Below are 16,555 nucleotides of genomic sequence, written 5' to 3' on the forward strand. Positions count from 1 at the left end.
GTTCACCATTTTAACCGGTGTCTTGGCTGTTCATATACTGAGGATCCTCAACTGCCTGGTAAGCAGCTACCCCAAGGGAGGGGCAAGGTACCGGGAGTTGCTGGGAGTCCGGGTCCAATAAGGACCTCATTGAGATTTCCCAGGGAGGAGACATATAGTTCTACCTATACCTACCCTGGGTGGAGGCACGCCATTCATTTATATCATATCTGTCCCCCATAAATAAGCGGGGGCTCAGGGCTCCTGTAGCGCCACACGCAGGTGATTGCGTGGTTAAAGTACAACCGTAGCCAAAATAGGGTTACATATACTTTTTTAAAAAATATTTTTCATTGTGCATATTGGGCTACTTTCAAAGTGGCTTTTGGCTAGTTTAGAACTGACTTTGCCTGGTTTGGAAAAATAAATCTGGCAACCCTGCTATGGAAGCCCACTCCCTGCACTAAGCATAGCAGGACCCCACGCCTGTGGCCCCCCATTCACTGTTTCGAACAGCTTTCCACACTTATTCATCCGCAGCCGCGCTAATGAACTGTCCCAGACGCCCGACCCTGACAAACTAGCGCGCAGGGAAACGATCACGTGATCGTACTGCGCAACCGCACTGCTCTATCCTGACACATTCCCTTTACGCTTCCGCATACGTCACTTTACAGTACGCCCCGCCCACCAGTTCTGCTCAGTGTGCGCGTCTAGTCTCAGGGCGAAGATGACATCACTCAGCTCACAGCCGGCAGGGAGGGAGGAACAGTAGTTGCGTCACCGCCGTGGCTGCCATATTGGATGGGAAGTGAAGTCTAGTGCCTCCGTCCGCCAAGCTTAGCGGCTCACTCACCGGTTCCGGGGAGCGGCTGCGGCGGTGGTGGTGGTTTACCGTCACAATAACTTAGCGGGAGTAGCCGCCAGCGTCCTATTTGCGTGTGCTCAGTTGCCCCCTGTGCCGGAGGGGAAGGGGCGGACAAGATGGCGGACCCGGCGGAGTGCAGCATCAAAGTGATGTGCCGTTTCAGGCCTCTGAACGATTCCGAGGTTACCAGAGGGGACAAGTATGTGGCCAAGTTTCAAGGGGAAGATACTGTGGTGATGGCGGTGAGTGTGCAGGGATGGGCTCTTAGGTGGGGGGATTGGCTGTAGTGTCGCTGCTGTGACAACTCCCAGCATCTTCCATTAACTCTGGGGCCAACCATTCCCTGCGTCCCAGGGCCTTACTCCCTATAAGGGCTACGTTATTATGGTGCAACTTAGCCTTACTCCCTATAAGGGCTACGTTATTATGGTGCAACTTAGCCTTACTCCCTATAAGGGCTACGTTATTATGGTGCAACTTAGCCTTACTCCCTATAAGGGCTACGTTATTATGGTGCAACTTAGCCTTACTCCCTATAAGGGCTACGTTATTATGGTGCAACTTAGCCTTACTCCCTATAAGGGCTACGTTATTATGGTGGAACGTATGAGTCTACATATTGGCATTGATACGGGTTGGAGCTGACATATTGCTGTGAATGGGGGGGGGGGGGGGTATTAACCTCTTGTTGTCAGCGAACAAATGATCCGCAGCAGGGAGGGCAGAATGAGTGCTGGCAGGCGGCATCCCTCACACATGGGAGTGCCCAGCTTTACTCAGCAGCTGCCCCAAGTGCCATTGTAATTATCAGCCTAATGAATGAGGAGTGCCATGCAGCAGCAGCTGAAGCCAGACATACAGAGCCTTATATCAGGGTGGGTGCCTGCTGCCCCTCCTGCCCATGGGCACTGTGATCAGACATGGGGCACCCCTGTGGGCAAATACAGACACGTTTCCACTGGCTTGTTGCTTCCAAAGTGTATATAAAAAAACATGGCATTTGTATTCCTTTCCCATACACATTCACTGGTTTTATTGTCATCTGTAAAGGTAATTGCTACAGTATCTGTTTATATTGTCTGCAGTCCTGCTTCTGACTGCTGAAACAATGTAGCAGCTGCAGACCAGGAGGGCAACTTCTTCTTTGCTGTTTCAAGAGTCTGACCCAGTGAAAAGAATCAACTGAATTTCTATTAAAAAGTTTCTTAGAATGATCATTTTTGCCGTGCAGTAATTCGTCTTTAATACCCAGTTCTATAAGAGACTTCTTTATGTGACAGTTTGTCTGCCTCAACCTACAGCTGTCAGCATCTAGCTGACAGTTGAAGCATTGTGTCCCCGCTGTACATTGCACGGGTCCCAACTCTTCTCGATTCGCCCATGTCCGGTTTGTGGCTCTAGGAGTGCAGGTCAGCAAAACCTGAAAGGCTGCTGTGGGGGGGAAGTCCTGCTATAATGCCACATTTTTTGGCCTTTCAGCACCCGCAAGAATGCATATTTTTCAAGATCACAGTAAAATTGAAAATATTGTTCCTGCTTAAACAAAAATCCCTGGCAGGGAAATGTTGTGAAACATACTGTGAGTTTACAGGCTTGTTTAGCAGTGTGGGTAAGCAACTGATTTGCTTTGCTTCATGTGTTTGGCCTCTGGCAAGGCTCTTATTTCCCCAGTCCCTAGATGTCACATTGTCATTTAGGGTGAAAACAGACAGAGCTACTTAGTAGAAGCTACTTGTTACAGCTACTAAGGGACAGAAAATACCCTGCCATAGACAATACTGAAAATTGCCTCTGCTACAACACACGTAAAGACAGTTATCAGTAAATGATCAACATTGTCTATTTTAGTAGCCGTCACAAGTAGCTGCTACTAGTAGCTCTGTGTGTCTTCACCCTTAGAAAGCACATGGATGCCTAGTGCAGTGCTACATCTTATAGGGCTGCACCTTCCAGAAACTCAAGGCTTGGCATTTAAAGCAATATGTTGGGTATCAGGATCACGGAGTCTCTGTGGTGCCCGTGTGCCAGTGTAAAAGTGATAGTAATACCCCTATTTAGATTTCTGCACATTGCCTTTCTCCAGCTAATCGCAATTTTATTGGACCATTTTCTATATCCTGTTAACACCAAAAATGCCTGTTATTTTTCGGTAAATAAAACAGATTAAAAAGCTATCCAGATGAATATCTGTAACGAGTGAAATCCATTTGGTTTTGACCCACTCTGCAAATCTCTTGTTGCGGTAGGTTGTGCATTTAATGTGCAAAATGCTGATAGTAAGCTGTCAGGTTATACACAATGTATGGTACCTGGACAGCTTTTTTAACCCCCCCCCCTTAAAGGAGGCACATCATATAAAAATTAAGAATGTACCAGTGAATTATACTCCCCTAAAAACAGAAGGATTTTTCTTTAAAAAATTGTGTTTCGGTCTGATTTATTGAGAAATTCCACCAAAACCCCACTAACCCCGCCCATCTGTTCCACTTCCTGCTAGCTGACTTCTTTGCATGTGCAGGGGGGCCGGCTGCTCTCAGTAAACGGCACTGTAGGATAGGAACCAATCATCAGCTAGGCTGACCTGATAGGGAACTGAAGCCTGTCTTTGCTTGTGTGAGTGCAAGGCTGTAATTGGCTATTCCTCTCCGGCTGCACTTCTGGAAGGGACTGTTATGACACGCCCACCATTCATTTGAAACAGGGCCAGAGAACTGATGGGATCTATAGGGAGCTCCAATAAAGGGGCCATTTTATTTTTACAGATAGGATTAATGTTTAGCCCAAAGTGAAACCAGCACCATATATTATTCATAATTGACTACAGGGTTTTTTTTCCCATTTATCCAATATGTCTCCTTTAAGAAAGGCATGTCAAACTGGGGGTACCTTTCTCTTTATTTTGCACTTTTAGGTCTTCACAGACTTTCACTTAAATGTGGCCCACAACCTCTGAAAACTTGGCCTGTTTAAGGAGTTTTGTATGTATTTAGCAGTTGACCAAAATACAAAATGAAAAATGCACATATTGACATTATGAATGTAGTCTGTAATAAAACTGGTTATTTTAAATTTCCTATTTTGGGCTGACATACCTGAACTTAGTTATTGTATTCCACAGATATCTGCTTCCTATGCTTATTTCTTGCCAGCACTTTGTGAAGACACATGGAGCTACTTAGTAGCAGCTATTTGTTACAGCTACTAAACACCAGATAATACCCTGCCATAGACAATACTGAGAATTGCCTCTGCTAAAACACACATAGAGAAAATTATCAGTAAATGATCAGCATTGTCTTTTTTTTTTTTTGTAGTTGTGAAAAGTAGCTGCTACTAGTAGCTCTGTGTGTCTTCACCCTTAAGGTGGCCATACACGGACCGATTTTTTACTTACAAACGACCGATTCCCGAACGATCCGATGCTATCGTTAAGTTATCGTATAGTTGGTGGTGTACGAACGATCGTCGGCCCACTAAACGAGCCGACATTATTGTCCCCAAAATCGATCGGCCAGGTTTAAAAATTTTGGTCGTTTAACGATAAAATCTGCCAGTTGGTGTGAGTGTCAGACATTTGTCTTTCAACGATTGTTCTCTGCGCATGTCACGATTGCCAGCAGCGGAAGTCAACGACATTCGATCGTACGTAGATGTACGATCGTACGTATTTTACGATAATGATGCGACGAAATCTTTCCCGAATTATCGTTGCCCGTGGATGGCATATCGTATGGGAACTCGATCGCCATACGATCGTTTGTCGATATAATCGTTCATCGCACAACGAGCGAAATCGCCTCGTGTATGGCCACCTTAAGTTTAAGTTGCTTTGGTGAATTTCTCTGATTTTATACAGCCTCTTTCTGCTGTAATGCTGGACCTAGACCTAGCATCTTAAGCATTCTTGACTTGGAGGTCTAAGTGTCTTAACATCTGTTTATACATATTCTGTGCACATCTGCCATGCATGTTAACCACTGTGTGACTGGTACACGCTCTATGCTAAAAACCGGAAGTAATCAATGAAATGAAAACGGCTACAGGTTATCATATTTCATTCAAATTTTTTTTTTTATCTGCATGATTGTTCTTTCAGTTTCGGCATTTTTCCATGCAGTGTCTAAAAAAAACTTAATGTACCTGCACAGACTTATTAGGGTTTTCAGAGCAGTAACCATGCAGGTACACCATTTAAATTATTTTTTTCTAGGTTTCAAGATATTAGCTTTTTTGTACTGCTAATATGATTAAAGTGGTGTTTAATGGGATGAGTAGTCTTGTGATGTTGCTCTGCTTAGATTAAACCAGATAAACGTGAGAACTCTTCTCTGCACACTGACTTTATTTTCTGAGCAGAGCAACATGGCAAGACATTCCTTTTCTCACTAACTTCATTTTCAGATAACTTTCTGGTCGGTGTAAAAATTGATAATTTTAAAGTAAAAAAAAAAAAAATGTAAATTGTGAGCAATTTTTTATTAGTTTAGGGGGTTTACCTTTTTTTTTTTATGTTGACTATCCACGACCAGATCACCTTTGCATTGCATTCTACAATAATGGAACTTGGTCACCGAGAATGACTCATTTACTTTCATATGTGGCCAACATTTGTAAACAATATAAAAGCAGGTGGCCATTAGGTGGTCTGCTTGTATGGTGGAATTTTCATGGTTATGCCCACCTCTTGGTGGGCCGATAGGAATGTTGGGCATTGTGCTACTGTAGGCGGTCATGAAGGGCACTGCACCAACAAATCAACAAGCAGATGCAGTCCTTAGTCCAACAGCAAAATCAAAGCTGCCCAATTAGAAGATGTTTCAAGGGTACAAGTGGATTGTTGGCCTGCTCTTATAAGCTTTTGCTGTTCTTTATATAAATGTCTGCGATACTGATTAGTTCATAAACAAGATAAATAGGAATCTTTATGCAATAGGAAGTCTCTCCATGGTGTATTTAGGGTCAGTTCCATCACATATCTGAATACTTAGTGAGGAAACCTAAATTATTGTTTTTACAGTGTTGGAATTAAATGAAAGCGCATGCAAAGTTATGATCATATTCAGTCCCTAGGTGTAGTCTAATTTTTTTTTTTTTTTTTTACACAAGTAGAAAAATGTCAGTAATTCTATACCGAGTAAACACTTGTCTGTGTGATATTAGACTTAACAATGGGAGGCCTAATACTTCATTTTTCTCAAACTTACACACACCTAAAAACAACTACCAGTCTGCCAGGGAGTGAAGTTATAGCAGGTGTAATTCCCACTCCTAATAAACAACTCATGCCCTTTTTCTCACTGTAGGATTCAGTTTGCAGCCTCAGTGGGAGCTAACACTGTGCCTGCTGGGTTTCCAGTTGGGAAGTTGTAATTGAGCAGCAGTTGAACAGCAAGAAGTTTAAGGTTTGGGAGCCATATTTATATAAAGCACACATAGTAAATATACTGTGACAGGAAAACATACATTTTTAGCAGTCACATGGCTTGTATGGTAATATGTTCCATCCTAATTGAGAACTTAAACTTAAACATCTTTGCTTTGTCTTTTGTGACTAAAGAGAGATCTCTGTGCAATATTGAAATGGGGCAACTTTAACTGATAAATAAGAACTCTCCAAGTAAGCCCTGGCCCTCTAAAAATGAACAGGTCTGACTGAAGGTTTTTACTATGGACTTGTGTCACACAAGAAGATATAGTCCTATAGTAGATGGGGAAATTTGTTGCCAGAGGCTAAATCTGCACTGCTGATGCTTTCCCAACGGCAGTAAACTAAATCTTTGGTGCAAAAATATACACGCCGCTTCATTTTCTGAAGTCGCCCAATGTTTCCTTGTAAAGAGGCTTATGTATTGCTTCATTTATCTGAAGTTGCCCTTTGTTTTCCCACCTTCCATTTACGTTATTGCCGTTGGGATAGCATTTGGAGTAGATAAGTCACCTGTGGTAGTGAAGGTTTATCACGGGCGACTAATCTCATCATGAGCCTGAGACATAGACTGAAGCTGGGGAAAGGCACATTTATACAGAGTTAATTACCGCTTCAAACAAACTCTTGTGAGTTTGTGAGAAAGAAGGAAAAAAACAATGATTAGTCCTTTACTAATAGATTTTAAGGTGGCCATACACGCACCGATATTATCGTACGAAACCTCGTTTCGTACGATAATCGGTGCGTGTATGGCATGTCAGCGAGCCGACCGATATCGCAGGAAGCTGCTGAAATCGGTCGGCTCGCCGATCGGCCAAGTTAGAAAATTTTGATCGGGCGCCATAGAAGGCGCCTGACCAAAATTCTCCCTTCAGAGCTGAATCGGCAGAAGGAGGTAGAAATCCTATTGTTTCTACCTCCTTACCTGCCGATTCAGCCCTGAATGGTGTGTGGCGGATCTGACGATGTTTCGTGCGACCGACGGTCGTACGAAACATCGTGAGATCGCCACGTGTATGGCCAGCTTAAGGATGGGTGGGAAACTTATTCAGCACAAGTCTTCTTTATTGTGCTCATGTTGAACAGAGGTATATACTAAATACATAAATATACTTCAGTGGTGCTACATAGTTGGTGTGCTTTATAAAGATCACTGTTCCTTCTTAGCCAAGAATGCATTACTAATTGTGTTACCAACAAAGAATATTTTGTGTAAAACCAAATTCAGTTCTTGTATATCCCCCCATACAATTGTATAGTGTGCATGAAAGAAAAATTTTGCATACACAGCCAGATTGAAATTAGAGAGAGTGTTGACAAATGGAGATCTTATAATGGGAGGAACTTTTCCTTAAAGGGGTTGTTCACCTTTGAGTTAAGTTTATTTGTAGTTTTTTTGGTTATTTCACTTTTTGTTCAGCAGCAACTCCAGTTTGAAGTTTCCGCAGTTATCTGTTTGCTAGGGTCCAATTTACCTTGGTAACCAGGGAGCGGTTTGGATGAGAGACAGGTATATGAATAGGAGAGGGACTGAAAAGAAAAGTAACAACAAAACTGGAGCCTCACAGAGCAATAGTTTTTGCTGGGGTCACTGACCCCCATTTGAAAGCTGCAAAGAATCAGAAGAAGAAGGCAAATAATGAAAAAGACTATACAAAATAAATAATGAAGACCAATTAAAAAGTTGCTTAGAATTTTCCATTCTATAACATACTAAAAGTTAACTTAAAGATGAACCACACCTTTAATAAAAGCAGAAATATATCACTATCCAGTATACATACTGGGTAGAGTGTTTGCTTATGACCTCAGAACTAACAAGGGTGTGCCTGCTAAAAGAAATTTCCACTTTAAATTGAATCCACTGCATATGATATTTGCATTCTGTTTCTTTTGAGGATTTGGAAAATACTCTTTAAAAATTTTATGAAATGGGCTTTAGGTATTATTGATATCTTCCCAAATGTGTGTACTCTGCAGTGCTGCATTTCTCTTTGGTTGAGATACATTGCTGCATAAAATGACCCTTTTACGCTGGGAGTTTAGATGCTGCTGGCTAGAAATAGGTCATGGTGCCACATAAGAGACAAATTGCCCCATAGAAAATAGTGAAGCCTATTTTGACCCACTTGTAGTAGTTGCTATTGTTCTCCCTGTGTTACACACACACAGCTGCCACTGTCCAGGAAAAAAAGCACAGAATCATGGGCAGCTTTTAATAATGGTATCATATGAAATATATTTTTGCAGTAGATTCTCTAAAACATGGTACCAAAACACTGGGCTTACAGGGGCCTGCTTTATAGTGAAACGATTGCATTAAGTTCTGCTGCATTGCATTTATTTGCCTTGCTTTTTGCATATTTTATTACATAACCCAATGTTCTAAGTTTTTTACAGGTCTTATCACCCATAACTAACCAGCCGGTAGCAATTCTTGGGTTTCTGTTTAACAGCCAACATGTTATTGGCTGCTGTGGGTTGCTGCCCCTGGGCAAACTTTGTGCCTCGCTTTACATATGTAGGTCAGTGTCCTTTTAGTAAAGTCAGGTGGGGTTGCTTACTAATGTTAAAAATATTGTTATACAGAGCCAGTTCAGATGTTGGATACTGGTAATCTGAGAAGTCTGGCCGCTCAGTTGTGTAGTTAGTATTGCTGCCTTGCAGCATGGGGCAAATGGGTTCAATTCTTACTAAAGGAAACTGATATGTGGCCCACGTGTTTATTGGGCAGGAAAGAAAATGTCCCTCAGGCAAGAACAGCACTGGCACATAGATTCAGTCCTCTCCCAACAAGTCTACAGAGGCCCTGTATTAGCCTGCAAACCAAATAATCTGATCATTCCAATTTGCCAAGCACATTGGTGTATGGCCTGCTAAAGGAACTATGTGCATCGCATTTATATCTTCTCTCCATGATCATGTGTTTTCCTTTTGGCTCTCTGTTTTCTCCCACACTACAGATCATACAGGCAAGTTAACTGACTCCTGAGAAAACTGACTTCAGTGTGTGTGTCTAAGCTCCACTGGAGTATGTATGTATGTATATCTTTATTTAAGTGCTACTTAAGTACACAGCGCTGTACAGTAGAATACATTAATACAAACAGGGGGTTAAAGATAATAGATAAATACAAAGTATAACAATAAATACAAAATAGTTACAATAAGTTAAGAGTCAAAGACACAAGAGGATGGAGGTCCCTGCCCCGTAGAGCTTACAGTCTAGATGGGAGGGTAACTTACAGACACAAATAGGCAAATATAAGTGCTGTAGGTCACGGTGTGTGACAGTACAATATACTGTATATACTCGAGTATAAGCCTAGTTTTTCAGCACCCAAAATGTGCTGAAAAAGTCACCCTCGGCTTATACTCGAGTAGGGTGCCATGGGTCCCTCCAGACTAGCACCCTCTCTCCTTTGTGTGCAAATTAGGCCACCTGCAACCAGACCCTCCAGTGCCCTGGCCTAGGCTCCCACTAGCAATACTTATTCCCCCTTACATCCCTCCGGGACCAGGTCTGCTGCCAGTTTATGTGCAATGAGCATGGGGTACTCATATTGTTTTTGTTGACCCTCTTCTCCGCTTACAGATCTAGTTTACTGTTTTTCTTTGAAATAAATATTGAAAAACATATACCCCACTGATGCCTAATTTAATGTCATTTTATTGGTATTTAATTATTGATTATTAATTGATTATTATTGATTATTAAAACTTAGCAGTAGCGGCTGCATTTCCCACCCTAGGCTTATACTCGAGTCAATAAGTTTTTCCAGTTTTCTTAGGTAAAATTAGGTACCTCGGCTTATATTCGGATCGGCTTATACTCGAGTATATACGGTAAGTGCCAGTTCCCAGATCAGGGGCTGTGCGAGTGCTCTAAGAGGGAGTCTTTAAGTTTAGTTTTAAAAAGACTGAGGGAGGATTCTCTCCGGAGGAAATCCGGGAGGGCATTCCCAATGTAAGGGGCAGAAAGATTTTAAGGCGGGAAACAGCAGTGTTAGTGGGGAGGGGTTGGGGGCGCAACCAAGCGGTTGCTCTGTGAGGAGCAAAGGAGTCGGCCAGGAACTTACGGAGACACAAGAGAAGAGATGTAGTGAGGAGCAGAGGAATGGGGGCATTGAAGGTTAAGAGAAGGAGTTTGTAAGATGTTCTTTGTTTAATAGGAAGCCACAATTAGGACTTTAGCAGGGGAAGGGCCTGAACTCTCCTGGATGAGAGGAGGAGAATTATGGCAGCGGTGTTTAATATAGACTGTAGGGGGGAAAGATGGGAGTTCGGGAGGCTGGTTAGTAGCAGGTTACAGTAGTCAAATTGGGATAGGATGAGAGCATGCATGAGCAGCCTAGCTGTTGCAGTAGAAAGAAAGGGACGAATTTTGGCAATATTGCTTGAGAAAAAGTGACCGTTTTTTACAGTGGTGTTAATATGGTCAGAGAATGAGACAGGAGTCAAAGATCACCCCCAAACAATGTAAGGACTGATGTGAATGTGCTGTCTCTGTAAAGTGCTGTATAACTTGTTGCTACTGTTAAAATATATATATACTCTAGACCAGTGTTTTTCAATTATTGGTTCCCGGTGCTCGTTAATGTCACTACTGCCTTCTGGGGCACTTTAAGAGGTGTTCTATTCTTATTGATTTGCACGCAAGCAAGGCCCTTACTTGTCCTTTGGCAGTAGTCTGATAATGTATTTTGTTTCTAGCAGTTCTTTATAATGTGCGTGATCCGGTTGCATTTCACACGGTAATTCTTTGATCTACAAAGGGCTGGCTTTTGTAAATTCTGTTCTTAATGTTATTCTGTTTGCCAATGAGCCTTGATATCATCATATATATAATTAATAGGTGTGGTAGGGTTTGGGTTCATAAATACAGTTGAAAATGAAAAAGAATTATTACCAGGTTTACGCTTTAATATTTGCTTGGATTTGAGCCATTTGTGCTTCGTCTTACAGAAATTGTTTATAATTGTGAGTATAAAACTATATAGTACTCGGATGGAGTCTGTCATATAAATTGTTTGAATACAGTCTGGTTGTATGGCAACTACTGACCAAATACACTAACTATAGAGAAAATAGAACCTGCTGGCACCCTAGTGGGACACTGACCAGCAGCTTCAATATATGTCCATAAAGAATATCCTATTGCTAAACTTTTGCGTGGCCCCTTACAGTATGTAAACCCAAGACCAATACAGCAGTTATGTTTAACTTTAAAACAACTGAAAGTGTTTACTAATGAAAATACAAAACATACATTTAGTAAAGTTTTTGGTTTTACATTTCCATGGATATTTAGTTTCCCTTTAAACCTATGAATGCGTTATGGATTTATTTTTGTGTTTGACCCAAACTTACAATAATCAGTTAATGGGTGGGCAAAAGTTTAATCTTTTTTTTCTGTTTGAAATGTTGAGAAATCTTTTTGTTTCTGTTGAAGTCTGATGTTCATGACAATCAAGTGATGCATTATAAATAATGTTCCCAATACATTCTGGCAGTGCATTTTTCTCTATAATAAAAAGAGCTTTGTTTGTGGGGGAACTGTTTTTTGGTGCTCTGGGCGCTGCATAAATGTGCCAGTGCTTTCTGATGAAATACAAAGACTCTTCCATTAGCTATCATCTGGGTATGTTTGCTTGCATTCTGCATAGCTACACTTCTTGTAGGTCTAAAAAAGGTTTATCTGTGTTTTGGAATCTAAGGGGTTTTTATATATATATATATATATATATATATATATATATATATATATTATATATATGTATATATATATATATAATATATATATATGTATATATATATATATAATATATATATATATATATATATATATATATATATATATATATATATATATATATATATATATATGTATATGTATGTATGTGTATATATGTGTGTGTGTGTGTATATATATATATATATATATATATATATATATATATATTTATTTATTTTTTGATGCAGAATACTTCTGATCTGGTGTGGTACTATCCTGTGTGCCTGGGCTGCAGTATGTGATTATTTTAAAGAGTTGGTTTCCTTCAGGTTAATTGTTATAGAATTACTTATTATTAGCAACTTTTCAATTGGTCTGTTTTTTTTTTAATATATTTTACATTTGCTTTCTGACTCTTTCCAGCTTTCAAATGGGGGTCACCAACCCCAGTAGCCAAAAAGCTATTGATCTGTGAGGCTACAATGTTACTGTTGTTGTTACTTTTAAATTATTTTAGCTTTCTATTTAGGCCCTCCTCTTTTTATATCCCTGTCTTTTAAGCCACTGCTTGGTTGCTAGGTTACATTGGCCCCTAGCAACCAGATAGCCCTTTAAATTCCAAACTGGAGAGCTGCTGAACAATTCAACACCTGCAAATAATACAAAATAAAGATCAATTGCAAATTGTCTCAAAATAGCATTGTCTGCATCATACCAAAAGTTAATGTAAGGTGAACAACCCCTTTAAAGGACATGTAAACCCCCCACGAAAACAATTTCATTAGTTAACAGCCTCTTTGAAATCCTTAAATACCTGCCACTCCTTTTGTTGAAAGGTTAATAGTAAGGCTGCAGCATCCCCTTAATCATTTAGCTTTCAGTGAGAAGGAATCCTATTTGTTTTAGGAAAATGATTATGGCTCGTGCAAATGGGTGGGATATGTTCAGTAAAAATCAGGGCTGTGGAGTCGGTAGATAAATTCTCCGACTCCTCAGTTTCTGATACTTCCGACTCCACGACTCCGACATAGTAACATAGTAACATAGTAAGTTGGGTTGAAAAAAGACACACGTCCATCAAGTTCAACCATAATGCCTATATATAACCTGCCTAACTACTAGTTGATCCAGAGGAAGGCAAAAAACCCCATCTGAAGCCTCTCTAATTTGCCGCAGAGGGGAAAAAATTCCTTCCTGACTCCAAGATGGCAATCGGACCAGTCCCTGGATCAACTAGTACTAAGAGCTATCTCCCATAACCCTGTATTCCCTCACTTGCTAAGAATCCATCCAGCCCCTTCTTAAAGTTATATAATGTATCAGCCAGCACGACTGATTCGGGGAGGGAATTCCAGAACTTCACAGCTCTCACTGTAAAAAATCCTTTCCGAATGTTTAAATGGAACCTCCCTTCTTCTAAACGAAGTGGGTGCCCTCGTGTCCGTTGGAAGGACCTACTGGTAAATAAAACATTAGAAAGGCTATTATATGATCCCTTTATATATTTATACATAGTTATCATGTCACCTCTTAAGCGCCTCTTCTCCAGTGTAAACAGACCCAACTTGGCCAGTCTTTCTTCATAACTGAGACTTTCCATACCCTTTACCAGCTTAGTTGCCCTTCTCTGGACCCTCTCTAACTCAATAATGTCCTGTTTGAGCACTGGAGACCAAAACTGAACAGCATATTCTAGATGGGGCCTTACCAGCGCTCTGTAAAGGGGAAGAATAACCCCCTCCTCCCGTGAATCTATACCCCTTTTAATACAGCTCAAAACCTTGTTTGCCCTTGCAGCTGCTGCCTGGCATTGCTTGCTACAGCCAAGTTTATTATCTACAAGGACTCCAAGGTCCTTCTCCATTATGGATTTGCCTAGTGCAGTTCCATTAAGGGTATACGGGGCTTGCATAGTTTTACATCCCAGGTGCATGACCTTACATTTATCCACATTAAATCTCATCTGCCACTTAGCTGCCCAGATTGCCAGTTGGTCAAGATCCTGCTGCAGGGATGTCACATCCTGGATAGAATTGACTGGTCTGCAGAGTTTTGTGTCATCTGCAAACACTGATACATTACTCATAATACACTCCCCCATTTCATTTATGAACAAATTAAACAAAAGTGGACCCAGTACAGAACCCTGAGGGACCCCACTGAGGACCTTATTCCAAGTAGAGAATGTACCATTAACAACCACCCTCTGTACCCGATCCTGTAGGCAGTTTTCTATCCATGTGCAAACGACTTCACTAAGACCAATAGACCTTAGCTTAGAAAGCAGTCGTTTGTGGGGAACGGTATCAAATGCTTTGGCAAAATCCAAATAGATTATATCTACTGCATCCCCACTGTCCAGCTTCTTACTTACCTCATCATAAAAAGCAATTAAATTGGTCTGACATGACCTGTCCTTCATAAAGCCATGCTGATTACTGCTCATAATGCCATTCTCCACTACATAATTTTGAATGTGATCCCTTAACAAGCCTTCAAATAACTTGCCCACCACGGATGTCAAACTTACAGGCCTATAATTGCCAGGCTGAGATCTTACTCCCTTTTTAAATATGGGAATGACATTCGCCTTCTTCCAATCCCTAGGTACCATACCTGATGAAAGAGAGTCTGAGAATATCAGAAACAAGGGCCACTGCAATTCTGCCCCCTAGCTCTCTCAGTACCCGAGGGTGTATTCCATCTGGCCCAGGTGCCTTGTTTACATTTATTGTGTGTAAACTTTTTGGGGTTAGTCTTGGCCTCGGCCGCGATGCGCTCCTCATTTTCTGTCTTTGCCTTCCGGATTGCTGTTTTACAACACTTGTTATAGTGTTTATATTCACTAAACGCAGCTACTGTCCCCTCTGACTTATATTTCTTAAAAGCTTTCCTTTTTTTCCCTATTAACTTCTTTACCTCAGAGTTAAGCCACATAGGTTGATTCTTAACACTTCTACTTTTTCTTATTAATGGAATAAATTGAGAACAGTAATGATTTAATATCATTTTAAATGACAACCATTTCTGCTCTGTGTTTTTATCAGAAAACATAATGCCCCAATCTATGCCCTGAAGCGCTGCCCTTAAGGAGCTAAAATTTGCCTTCCTAAAATTCATTGTCTTTGTTGCCCCCGTGTAAATTTGTTTCCTGCACCAAACATTAAATGAAATAACATTATGGTCACTATTACCCAGGGGTTCAACCACTTGCACATTTGCTATACGTTCTGGGCCATTAGAGATCACTAGATCTAGTATAGCATGGTTCCTGGTTGGCTCCTCAACAACTTGTGACATAAAGTTGTCATGCAGCAAGTTTATAAACTTGTTCCCATTTACTGTCATTACATACACTACATTGGCAGTACTATTGCCCCAGTCAATATCAGGGTATTTAAAATCCCCCATTATTATCACTTGCCCCAAACTAGCAGCCTTTTCTATTTGCAACAGGAGCTGGGCCTCCTCCTCTTCGCTTACATTAGGGGGTCTATAGCATACCCCTACAATTAGTTTGGTAGATTCTTTACTATCTGTGAGAAGCTCAACCCATAAGGATTCAGCTCCCTCTGTTAACCCCATCACTTCCTCCTCTGTTTTTAATATGCTAATGTATTTTATACATTCATTGAAGGAAAGGAAGGAGACATACATATCATTTAACCACAGAACTACTGGCTCTGCATTGGGCTTATTCTTATAGCAGAGAAGTAATTAATTATGACTGTTTGTGAATTGGGACATTTAAACTTGCTTTATTTCGGTTATTTTTTTGCCGACTCCGACTCCAGGTACCCAAAATTGCCTCCGACTCCACAGCCCTGGTAAAAATGGTGTGGTTTGGGCAGGGGAGATGTGCCCAACTTGTATACATGGTAGGAAAATGTAGGGTTTGTATGTCTTTTAAGTCTGTGAATCTGGAAACTGAAAATATAGAGAATAGAAAGACTAATACATTGAGGAAACCATAAAAAATGAAGACCGATGGAAAAATTGCGTAGAATCAGTGATGTTCAAAACAAGGGTATGAAGAAACTGTGTGAAGTTTTGCTAGAGCATCTCATTGTGAGCACATTGGCCTGCAACCATTGGTATCTGTATTCTTACACTATAGCAGTACTTGTGGCTATTCCCATAGGCTACAGTGGGAAATGTCTCTGTAACATAAGGTCACGTGTGGTATCGGCCTCCTTGTGCAGTTAGTTCTCTTTAACCAGGCCAGACAAACACTTACCCATCTGGAAAAACCACTTCTGGAATCAAATCTAGGCTGCAACCATATGCAAAGCCATGTTACTTTTTACCTCTGTGGAAACAGTATTTTAAAATAAATAAATAAATAAAAATAAGAATTGTCGGTAATTACATTTCCCTTTTTCTCCAGTGCTACCCTTAACTTTTATGCTTTTTCAGGCAATAGCAAGTTTGATGTCCCCTTTAATAAAATATGGTTAATTTTAGATAAACAGCACACACAGGGAGTGCTTATTCAACATTTTGGGACAAATATCTGAAATGTAAAACACTATGACAAAAATGATGT

General features: G+C 40.7%; 1 protein-coding gene across 1 annotated transcript in view; it reads left to right on the top strand.

Moving 5' to 3' along the window:
* Positions 1-787: 787 nt before the first annotated feature.
* Positions 788-16,555, top strand: part of kif5b (kinesin family member 5B) — a 44,976-nt gene continuing 29,208 nt past the window's right edge. The window contains exon 1 of the mRNA NM_001128654.1: positions 788-1,089. Within this exon, the coding sequence (NP_001122126.1) occupies positions 964-1,089 (126 nt within the window). The 5' untranslated portion in view covers positions 788-963. The remainder of the gene's footprint in view (positions 1,090-16,555) is intronic.

The sequence above is a fragment of the Xenopus tropicalis genome, chromosome 6 (assembly GCF_000004195.4).
Source record: "Xenopus tropicalis strain Nigerian chromosome 6, UCB_Xtro_10.0, whole genome shotgun sequence".
Classification (NCBI taxonomy): domain Eukaryota; kingdom Metazoa; phylum Chordata; class Amphibia; order Anura; family Pipidae; genus Xenopus; species Xenopus tropicalis.